The sequence below is a fragment of the Protopterus annectens genome, chromosome 13.part0 (genome assembly GCF_019279795.1).
Source record: "Protopterus annectens isolate FY-2018-M chromosome 13.part0, PAN1.0, whole genome shotgun sequence".
Lineage (NCBI taxonomy): Eukaryota > Metazoa > Chordata > Ceratodontiformes > Protopteridae > Protopterus > Protopterus annectens.
In genome coordinates this window covers 1,059,832,143-1,059,844,682 of record NC_056747.1, presented here as the reverse complement: position 1 = coordinate 1,059,844,682, position 12,540 = coordinate 1,059,832,143, and the positions used below count along the sequence as shown (strand labels likewise).

Sequence of the window (12,540 nt, the reverse complement as noted above, 5' to 3'; positions counted from 1 at the left end):
GTAATGTAATCGATTAGTGTAGAGAGTATCTTATATATTTTTAAGCACTCTTTTATCCAAGAAAGTGGGATACTGTCAAATGCTTTTTTGTAGTCAATCCATGCCATTTTTAGATTCTTTCCTTTTTTACAGTTCTCCACTATGACTTTATTTAACAACAAACGATCCTTTGTTCCATATGACTTTCTTTTATTGCCCTTTTGTTCTATTGCCATAATTTTGTTTTCTTCTAAATGACTATAAAGTCTGTCGGCATCAATTCCGGTTTATAATTTATATGTCATCTGAAGGCAAGTTATTGGTCTATAATTTTTAGTGTAGCATGCAGGTTCACTCTTAAGTAGGAGCATTGTTTTTCCTGTTGTTAACCAGGCTGGTGTCTATTCTGGATGCACATATAAATAGTTTTTACTCATGGCTAAATCTTCCTGCAAAGATGTTAATCATTTTAACCAGAAGTTAGGTACTGCATCTGGGCCTGGGGTTTTCCAATTAGAGGCTTTTCTTAACTTTGTTTCAATCTCTCTGGCTGTTACTTCATCCCATTTCATATCCTGTACCTTTAAAATTCTTATTCTTTCTTTTACTTCTTCTGCCTATTTAGTATCTGTGTTATGTCCCACAGGATCTTCATAGATAATTTTCCAAAATGTATCTATTTTTTAGGTGGTCTTTCAGTTCCTTCCTTGTTTCCCAGTTCTCGATAAAACATTTTTGGGTCATCTGTAAATTGCTTATGTTGTACTTTTCCTTTATATTTATCTATGTATCTTCTACATTTTTCAGCCTGTGCTGATATTTTTAGTTTATTATTTGTGATAGTGCATGATAGATCCTGATCTGCTCTACTACTGCATGTTACTTTTATCACATCTATCTTTCTGAGTATTTTTGTTGATGTGTTCCCTTTCTATACTCTTCTAACAGTGACACTTCTTATCTTAATTGCTTTATAGTTTTGAATATTCAATACTTCCATGAGGGGTCTCTGAGGGAGTACAAGGGATCTTTAATGGATAATTTTGATCAGGAGGACAAGAGTGTAAAGTGGATCATCTTATAAGTCAGAGTGCCCAGTATAAAGATTGATCTGGTCAGATTTGGCAGCCATTTGAAGGTATTTAAGAGGTCACAGTAATGGGTGCTGTTTGCTGCTAGTAGTACGAAGCAGGAGATTTTGTTTCTGCTATTTACAATTTGAGTGTATTTATAGCCCAGCTTATTAAAGAGAGGCCATCAATTACGCTTCCGTTTTATAAATGTCTCATCCTGTTTAAGATTGGTTCCAGTTTCAATGAAGGCACAGCTTTTTGTCTATTTTCTTAGTTTTAAGACCAAACCAGAGTTTGCCAACTTATATGAATCTAATTATAGCACATGCTGAGGATCACCATGTGACGGTGCAGTGTACAAATTTTTTTTATTTTAGTTAACATTTGTTGCTACTGAAACACTTGCTTGTGTTGCTAATAGTTGTTGCTCCACAACCTGATGCTCCCCATAAACCCTAATGACTGTCCAGCATACTTAGGTGTAACATCTTACTGTGTCTTTATGCTTATTCTATTGCACTCTATCACTCTTTTTTTCCAGTGTTCCCAAACCTTTCTCCAGTGTTCACACTATGTTTCCATGTCATCTGATAGTGAACTCACTTGATAGTGTAAGTACATTAATACTTCTGTTTTATTATGCAATTTCAAGATATCTTCTCAACACTTTATTTACTTCTCATATATCCCTGTATTCATGGCCGGCCTTAGGCATAGGCGAACTAGGCAACCGCCTAGGGCGCCGTACAGGCCAGCCTCGTAAAGGGCGCATTTTTATGTATTTATTTAAATTAATTTACGTTTCTTATTTTTATGTCTTCTGGGCGCCCCGTCTCTGAGGATTACTTTTTTTTGGTGGTGGTTGCAAGCAGCAAGACATCGTCCATTCGTTTATCAGCTAGAGCGTCTTCTGTGTGGAGACATGCGTGAAGGGGTGTACCTTCATTGAAGGTTGTACCTCAGGGCTGGTAACTCAGCATGTAAAAATTTTCTGCTAATCATTAGCGGACCGGAGTTCCGCTGTGGTGACCCCTAACCGGGAAAAGCAGAAAGACACAACAACCTGATTTATGTGGAGCTAGTGTTCTCCAGGAAGAGTTAATTGTTCTATATATATATTGGTAAAATAACACTTTTCTGCTCATCGCTAATGCGAAATGGCATTTAAAAACTTTCTTCTATTTTTGTTACTCAATGCTCCATTTATTTGCTGCAAGTTTTGCTTTCTCTATCTCTTTCTGTGTGCAGTTTGCTACTAGGTTGAGGAGCAGTACTAACTGGTCTTCGTGATGAGTTCCCCTCAGAGTCGTTTGTTGTTTTAAGGGCTTGGACGTTATTTATACTCACAGAGATAATTATAATTACCTTCTTAAAGTATTACTTTATCTCTTTCTGTGCGCACAGTGCTACTTGTTTGGGGTGCAACAGTCTTAGTAGTAATACAGTACAAGTTTCAGAAATCAAGGACCCAGCTTATTATTTAGTAAAAATGTTATAAAGTAGAGTGGGCTTTCTTTTTATTTTAATTATTTACAAAACTTTACCTCTGCAGTATGTAAAACAAGTGCACTTTAGTTAATAAAAATGAATATTTTACAAAATGCTAAGATGCTTTCTGCATTTTGTTGTCTTTTATTTTTTCTTATGTTGATCGTGTGATTTGTACCAAATTCTGTTTTGTATTTGTGGTGTGTGCTAATGCTTAGGATAGTAAGGAGCTCAGTATTAACTTTGGGGATGGCTTTGTCCCCCTCTAGGATGACTACTGCTCTTTTCTTTAGTGTAAGAATACATATGATTAATTGTTCTTTACTAGCAGTTCCTGTAATTCCTTAATTACATCTGCTGTAGGTGACTGTAAATTGTCACTACAGATTCTATAAGCATAGTAAATAGGAAAACATGGAAGACATCTAGCTTTGCAAATTTTAATGATGCATTCATAGCTGAGGAACACTAGCCCTCATAATGTGGAACAAATGGGTAAACTGTGGAACACTTACTAAAAGCTTTCTAACAACTTTCTCTAGGAACTTCATAGGATGGGTAAAATAGGCTGGTTTTATGTATTGAAAAGATAATTTAAAGAATTAATAGTATTCTTTTCTATGTATCATGGATTTCAGTAAAAAAAAATCCCTAACACTGAATGTGTGACAGAGCCTTTCGATGTGGAACTTTGAGGAACATGAACTTTTTAAGACCCCAAATGAGGTACATTCCTTGTCATAAGGTGCACTTTAGAGGTATGAACCCATTAATTTTGTTTGTGTTTATTCTAGTGGAGCAAAGCCTGCAGTTGTTAGAGTGTGTTGGTACTTAAACTTTATGTACTGTTGGCAGACAATCATATTTTTTCTTTTGTGAACTCATTTTGTAGTGTTAATTGATTTAAGGATTTGTGCTGTGTGATAATATAAAATATCATGATAAGGAGCGAACATGAAGAGACTAATTCTTAAGAATGTGTGCATTTTCCCATCGTAGTATATACATACACAGACATAGTATATAACAGGCCTTTATGACTGCTGGCTTCTTTGGCCACTAGTTCAGCACTAAAGAATATTTTATACTTCTTAAAAGTACTAAGTTGGCTATGCAGTCTTTTTTTTTTGTTACCCACTTTACCCTGTTCTGGGTTTTGGGACAACAGAGGCTGGAGCCTATCTCAGCTAACCGTGAAATGAGATGTACACTTGCTGATAGACTGGATGCCAGTCCATGTGTTGTATGCAGACTTGTTGGCATGCTAACAACTTTTGATAGTTTAAAGAATCACCAGTTCTTGTATCAGTAGACCTTCTTGAAGTTGGTTCTTTTACCCATAGAAGTAAGGCAAACCAAAGTTGCATATGGTAACACCCTATCTAGGTGATGTCCATCCTTGATAACAAAACTAATTTGTTAGGTGTTGAGTAGATCAGCAACTAAAAATTTCTCAGACTAATAAACTGCTCCCGTTTACCTATAATACTCCGAGACTCGCTCCTCCTCTCTGTGTACAGGTGACCAAAGGAGGTGAAGATGGGTGGGTATAGTACATGGGATGGACCTGTTCATTCACCTGTGCATTGAAAATAGCCCAAAGGTAAACTTAATTCTCTGCTGGCCAGATACATTTTCTATGAATGTGGTTTTATATGCTGTTTCAATTAATGTGAGTTATGTTGTTTCAATGAATGTGAGTTTCAAGGGCAGAGAAGTTTACTGCTCGTGCTAAGTCTGTTTTCATTGTGAGACTGTATTGTTTGTTTAGCAAATGGCTATCTGTGTTTGTGCTATTTTATTTCAATGTCTGTAATCATTGTAGAAGCAAATAATAGAACAGTATGTATGGTAACTGGTGAGGTAACCAAATAATGGAACATTGGAATGGCTGAGGAGGGGGTAGGGTTACCACCTGTCCCACTTTGCGAGGGACAGTCCATCTTTGGGCAGTTGTGTCCTGCAAAAAAATTTAAAAAATGGCAAATGTCCAGAGATTTTAGGACAAAAATATTTCCTATATTTTATGTAATAGTTGCATAAAACAGTCATTCTGTATCTGAAACACCTAAATGTTATAAGAAACAGAGTAAGCAACTAAAATGCTACAAGAATAACCTTTTATTTAGGCATAAAAGTGAAGTACTGTCCTTTGTAGTTGCTGTGGATATGTTTTGCCCTGCAAAATCTGACATTTGTACCTAAAATGTCCCACTTTGGGCATCTGAAAAGGTGGCAACCCTAGGAGGGGGCTGCTGCTGGGGATTGCTACAGGAGGGGCTGCTCTGGGGTGGCGGTCTATTACCCTTCCTAGGATCCTATTTGACCATGACCTGGCTCTGGTATTTCACGTAGAAAATACATATGCAAAGGTAGCTGCAGTTTAACTACATTACAAGGTATCTTTCTTCTTATGTATTTAAATAATTTAAGTAAATGACTGGAATGGCTTTCTTGGGGAATGTCCCAGTCAGTGGGTGTGGCTCAAATAGGGGTATTTCATGAATGTGGTGTGGGTGGGGCTTAAGGGGCGCCACAGCACTACTTCGCCTAGGGCGCCATTTCGGCTAAGGCCGACCCTGCCTGTATTATGATCACACACCTAGTACTTTTTCAAACAAAAGGTCCATATAGTCAGATCCTTACGCTCAAAAAGAAAATCAGTATTCGGGAAATACTAATACACCAAAGCTAAAATACATAAATACATCCTATTCCCTGAGGCTTTACTAAAGGCTTACACTAGTGTTCACAATCACCTGAATGGATTGACTGTGACAACATTAGAGAAATAATTCAAACTTTGTGTTTACTAATTACAGGTTTAATGCTAGTTCTGCAGTTTTCATTAGAATAATGTGTACTGCTATGCAAATCTGGATGAGACTTGAGTCACTGAAAACTCTCTCACCCACCCAAGGGATGGCTGATGCATATTATTAGACCAACCTATTTGGTTGTCCTGAAAAACATTCTCTAATTAGTATAAACACCTCTTGGGTGTTCTAAGACAACAGATCCTAAGCCAAATGGCCTCAAAAATGGGAGGAAAAGGAAGGCGCTCACTGAGATCAGAGACAACAATTCATAAGTTAGTGCAGTACCTGATATTACCAAGGTTTGTTGATGTTGATGGCACTGTCATAATATGGTACAGAATAGCTCTCCCACATTTTTTGCACTGTCTCACTCCTCTGTTAGTCTTCAAAATAACCCCCCCCCCCCTTTGACCTGCTCCTCATGCCAAGACGTCCTCTGGCAAGATAGCTAATCGCTAAACAGTGAATATTTAAGAAACAAGAAACTGAAGGACATAGGCTTCTTACAGATATAGTTTGCTTCAGATATATGGCTAAACATCAAATCAGCATTTGTCAGAACTAGTCCCCACTGAGAAATAGAGTGAATTTCTCAACAAATACAAAAACAGCTTTTTTTTTGCATGGGGGGTCAAGCCCAGTGTATCTTCCCACACACATACATTTTTAAATGTACTATCTCTAAGGCTGAGCAACTTTGGAAGAAAGGATAAATTTCCTACCCCTACTATTCTGCACTGTCTGTTAAACATACCTTTTTCAGAGAAATACACGAATCAATGAAATCCACTTAAAAATACCCATTTTGGAGAAGGCTGGTTCCACAAACAGCTTGAAATCCTTCTTCTACTAAGTAACTTCACAAGATTTGGGCAAACATGAAAAAGGCAGCAAAAGTTAATGATCTTTTTTTAATACCCTACTCAAGGTTACTGGTGTGGCCAGCTAGTTATAGTGCACTGTAAAAGATTACATTAAGTTTAGAGATGGTATTAACTTAATTATAATGGAAAATGTACTTGTGTTATTCTATACATCCACACAACTGAGGCCTTGTAATTATCCAGAGTTTGGTTCCTAGCAGTTTAAGATAAACCTGCTTATATACTGACAGGTACATTCAGATGACCCCTTCTCTCATTTTTGGTTTACTTGTACTCAGCTTTCTTGAATGTAAAAAAATACCAAGGCTAGAGTTTTGATTTACAAAGGAGAAAAGGTACTGGTCACCAAGAAAAGACTACAAACTCAAGTGCTGCCTGATAACATTAGTAAATTAGGTGACTTGTTCAGGCTCCATGAAGTCATGGAACTGAAGTCTTTGGCGTTTTATATAATACTGCCTCTGCTATCTATTATCCATATAATGAATTTCAAGAGCCCCCTGGAAGTATGTAGAACTGGTAAATCTGAATTAGTTCTACCATAATTTTTCCATAACCAGTTAACACCTATTAGGTATTAGTATTTTTCAGGGCTGACTAGGGGACACTAGATGTTTGTGTTCTTGTTCTAAGTTATTATTATGCAGGTGATGGTGTGGGAAGTAAAACCCAATTCTGCTAGATGAAGCCAGTTTTATAGCTCAGTACCATAACCTCTGCAGTGTAATACAGAATCAGACAGAGAATTCATTTATTTTTATTTTATTAATAAAATGGATTCTATTGAGACTAGGGCCCCTTAATTCACAGGAGACCCATTGTGATACAGCTGTAAAAATCTGTGACATAACAAATGTATTTTACACAGAAAAGGTAAATACCAAATGGTATTGCATTATCAACAGAACCTATACTCCCAACATGCAGTGCCAAGTGGTATTTTGAAACTGAGATTAAATGTATAAACAGGCAAACACATCTCTGTCTGTCTGTCTGGTTTCTTCTCTCTTTTTCTGTACACCATCTCTTTCCTATTCCCCTTCTCAACCTCATCCCCACCCCAAGTGTTTACATCGTGTTTGTACAGCATTAAGTAACATTTCTATTCTTCTTTCTCAGAGTGTAATACGCGTGGTCTTCCATGACAGGCGCCTGCAGTATAGCGAGCACCAACAACTGGAGGGATGGAAATGGAGTAGGCCAGGAGACCGAATCCTTGACATCGGTAAGTTCAGGAAGAATTATTTTTAACTGTCCGTCATAGACTTAGACTTTATTCTGGAAAATCATGATACTCACTGTCCCATTTGGCAATTGCATTATTAGGCCAGTCAGAAATTTCTGGGAAATTAAGCAGTAGTTTGCTAAGGTAGCTTAAGGGTCCACAACACCCCTTTTGCTTAGCAAGGCCCAAGCTGGGGGTCACACTAATGCAGAGTCCTGTTTGCATAACTTCCTCTAATGACCCATATTTCCAGTGACAGATGATTTTAAAGCAGGGTCTTAATGATTCCCATGTTGTTTGAATGAGGCTGGATCCAAACAGAAAACTGAAGGACCATACTGTCGGCACTTGGAAGAAGTTAGGAAGTGGTAATGGCTATCTATAATATCAACAGAATGTAGAAAAAACATCAAGGACACGAGTGATGGAGTCAGTTTGGAGACCAAAGGCATAATGAATATCTGTTTGCCTTTGTTACATTACATGTGGAAAGGATTACATGAGCCAGATCAAGACAAGACTTCTATTGAATCATCTAGAAAAAAATCTGGAAGGAATATGAAAGGGCAACAAAGTTTCTGCTAAGTCACTGAAGAAAGTACAAGTGATGGACAACCTAGACAGAATGAAAGAACTACAGATAGGGAAACATAACTTTTATTTGGTATGGCATGTAGCAAGGCCATTAAAGAATCTAGGATATATTACCTAACTAATGTCAAAATGCCAGCCACCATGGGATTTATAATACAGTCCACAGAAAAAACAGAAATTAGATCAACAGGAGTAATGCTTTTTCTCTTTGCTTATCATGTTTTAAGGAGAATTTTACATGATGTTGCTTAGTTTACATGTACATTTTGAATAGAAGAGGAGAAAAGTGGGGCAGCTACTATCACCAGACTGTACCAATGTGGTACTCACCATCCACATGTAATAAAATCCCAACTACGTCTATAGGCATTGCATGTATAACTAATAGCAGCTTCTGGTTTAAAGTTGTAATTGAGGCAATGCACATAAGGTCTTAACGCACAGGTATTACAGCTGAAAAGCTGCATTGTTTCAATTACTTCTTGTAGTTTTGCTCAAAGCAGTAAGAAATCCAAGGAAAACATATGTTGCAAACACAGGTAACAGTTATTTCAGCAGTGTAGATCAACTGCACAAAAATAATTATACTGATGAAAGCCCATTGCAAGCAATATTAAAAGCAGAATTAATTTTGTTATATTTAATACAAACTTTTTAAAGATGAGTTAACGCCCACAGACAATAGCATGTGCAAGATGAATTAAAATAAAATCATAAAATATAGTTCTCAGACTTATAACAGAGTTCCATCCCCTGCTAAATTTCATCCTGCCCAAGTTAAAAGTTCAATGTATTAACTTAAAAAACGTTAAAAATGATTTAATGCCCATAGATAGAGAATGTAATATACGATTTAGAACAAAAAATCATAAAATATATTGAATGTCAGTACCCTTGCCCAAGTTTAAAAAAAACAACAAAAAAACAAATATGACAACTTTATAAACACATACCTATCTGTATCAATCTATATATCAATACACACAAACACACATATGCGTGTGTTGATTGAAATCAAATTTATTTAAGTCACAAAACACTAAAACAGGACTAAAACTGCATGCAGTTAGACATTCCTACGAAGGAAATCATATTTCACAAAATGGGAATTAGTTACATATAGTACTATAATGGAAAAGTACAAATGTGTAAAAATATTTGAAGTTCTTATATAAATGATCACTACTGTTTCAGGTTGTAGTTGTTGTCCAGCAGTGATTCACTGTATATGGTCTTTTCTCTGTAGTGATATGACCCACCATGCACTTAGTATAGTTAAGTAATTAGATGTGAGGTGTACAGTACGTAGTAAGTGGATGTAGCGGGTGAGCATATGGAGGCGAAGGGGGCTTTCCTACCTTCAAAAACACTTTGAATTTATTTATTTCTGACTGCTGTTTCCTACTAATTATGATTTGACAAAATGAGTTTTTAATCAAATGAGTTTATAAATGTATAAACAGAATTATGACATATCATCTACATGTCTTAATTCTGAAACACATGTTGTCTAATGGTTAACAGTTTGAAACATTAAATTATCAAAACGAAAAAAAAAATGCATCGTTTTTTGCAGGATCAAGGGGGTGCTTTGCCTCCACACCCCGTGCTAGTTATATTTACCAACTCCAAGATCACATGACACTGAGGAAGCAAATTTCTCATATCGCACTGTACAGAAATCTCCCTCCAAAAAAGTTGGTACAGCTGATTTTTTTAATCAGCTGTACCAGCTTTTCCATTCAATGTGATATCACATTGATGAAACATTATGCACCTGTATAAACACACACACACACACACACACACACACACACACACACACACACACACACACACACACACACACACACACACTCTCTGTGGGGGGGCTTTTGCCCATCCCTACAGAAAAATATTTGTTTGGTTGCTGCCTGCTTAATTTGTCAGTGGGGTGTTGAAGCATACCCCATTTAAAATTATACGTGTTAGGCAAGAGAGTGTATAAACTAACTCTTATTATATTTGATTATGTTATTAATTTCTTGTAATTATTTATGTGTTCATAAGTTCATAGGTGTTTACTAGGCTAGCAACCACAAGGACCATTTTAAGTCTAGCCATTTATGCAAAATATCTGACAAGACCTGGTACCCTTGATAAGTGTAAACAGTGGCTTGGGAGATGAACTATTTACAGGCTGCCTATGTCCATTAGATTAGACACAGGTGTCAAACCAGGGATGAATGTCCTGTTCCCCATCCAATTTGATTGTGATATTAATTTCTTGCGATTTCAAAGTAAACTGCTGCCTTCTTTTTGGTGCTATGCTGTTGCTAACTTTATTTTTAAGGCAGTCACATTTGAAGTGCTGCTGTGGATCCAATAAAAAATGAAAAGAGTAACAATCCATTCTAGTACAATAGGGTTACATATTATTAGGGGAGATCACTGAAATTAAAGCTGTGGCTCTACAATGATTGCTATTTCGCCAGACCCAGTGCTGCATCCCACCTATCAGATCTCACCTAATTTTACACGTGCACCTAACTTCTCCAATCCTACCCACATTTTCTGAGACATTTCTGTGATTTTCCTCTTTAAAAATCTGTGCATTCATACATAGGTGCTGAAGGGGGAGCCCCATGGCGGGTGGGAGTAAATGATTAATGCCAGTAGTCAAACATATGTGCTTTATAGTTGTCACAGCAGTGTACGGCACACTATTAAGTTAGCCTATAGCATGCTCATGGCTGCAGATTTTGTTTTGGCGCACCAAGGTAGACCCCAAAATACAAATTACACAGTTACTATATCCCACTGAAAAACAGTAATTCAGACCAAGAAAAACAGAGTAAGCGAATAAATGGAATACAGAGAGGTCCAATTTGTTTAATAACTTATATAATTTGCACTGTAGGTAACTTAATTCAGGATGAGCAGTGACTTACCCTACAGTACAGTGTATGTATTTCATTTCTTAAGCACTTTTATTTTTATATATATATATATATATATATATATATATATATATATATATATATAAATATGTATGTGTGTGTGCACGGGCGCGTGTTTACATTATGTATATAGATATATATATATATATATATATATATATATATATATATATATATATATATATATGTGTATGCTGATAATGATCGAATGACCCAAATATCGACATTCACAATGCTGACATGCTACTATGCATGTGCCAAGCAAAAACAATATAGGTCATTCAAAACAAAAGTTTAAAAAATAGTATAAAACACCCCACATACCCCTGCTAATTATATATACTAACTCTGAGATCACACAATGTCAGGGAAAGGAATATTTCCCAAATCCGATAATTGTACGATCTTTGCATGCCTATCAACCATATGTGCATCTGACTACATTTTTTTGACTAAACAGATGTTGACCAAAGGGGGGATCCAATGATATTCAGTTACCCATATATATATATATATATATATATATATATATATATTTTCCATTTTTCAGAGGTAAGAAGGTTATTAAAAACAGACCACAAAACTTCTTAATTTGATTTACAAACTTGGGTATCGTGACAATGACAGACACTTGTAGTACGTTTTGCAATCAGTAAATAATCAAGCCCTTTCTTAATGATTGTTTGCTAGCTTGACATAATTTTAATCAATGCTAGTATACTTTCTAGTAGCAAAATGTGGTTTCCTTTGTTTTATAGACATTCCACTTTCAGTTGGAATTATTGAGCCACGAATGAATTCCACAATGCTAAATACCATTGAATTTCTCTGGGATCCAGCCAAAAGAACATCTGTTTTTGTCCAGGTAAGAATTCTTAAAATTCTACAATTATGGGTATGTCACAAAATGTACAGTAACCAAACACAGAAACAGACTTCTGTTTGCTACTAGTCTTCAAAAGGTAAGAGTCATCTACCATCAGCGTGGCATTATTGTCTGTTCTGCTATGTTGCAGGTAGCTGATGATGCAAAACAGCAAGAAGTGCTTGTTTAGTGGACCAACAAAATTTATCACCTTGGCATCCTACTCAGTGAGTCATGTAGCCTGAGAAAATATCCACCTTTTTTCAAAACCTATGGCTAAATTTACAGAAATGTAAACTGCTCTGTATGCAAGGGAGAAAAGAAGTTAGAGCTGTCGAGACAGAAGTAAAAGGAGCACCTTCTTGGGGATACAGCAGTTGAGATAACTCTGGGTACATAATATGTGTAAACCTCTATCACTCTGTACAAGTTATCTCACGTGCTAGTGTGTTATACTCACCCACTTCTTTACCCTAATGGTAGGACACTGGACATTTTGCCGAACAAAGGTAGTACAATATTATGGAATATTATCAGAATAAGCACACTTATGCATTAATGAAGTAACAATACATCTCATACCTTTGTTGTTCTCTTATCACTAACTGCCGTTGTTAAAATTATACTAAAGCTGGTAGTAAATTACCTTTCATTCTGATATTATCCAAGACTAA

The 12,540-nt window shown here is 36.3% G+C and overlaps 1 protein-coding gene across 3 annotated transcripts in view; it reads left to right on the top strand.

Moving 5' to 3' along the window:
• LOC122788117 (transcription factor CP2-like) overlaps positions 1-12,540 on the top strand; it is a 343,940-nt gene that overhangs the window by 89,137 nt on the left and 242,263 nt on the right. For all 3 annotated transcript variants that reach the window (XM_044055054.1, XM_044055053.1, XM_044055055.1), the window contains exons 4-5: positions 7,363-7,468; positions 11,760-11,866. In XM_044055054.1, the coding sequence (XP_043910989.1) occupies positions 7,363-7,468; positions 11,760-11,866 (213 nt within the window). The remainder of the gene's footprint in view (positions 1-7,362; positions 7,469-11,759; positions 11,867-12,540) is intronic.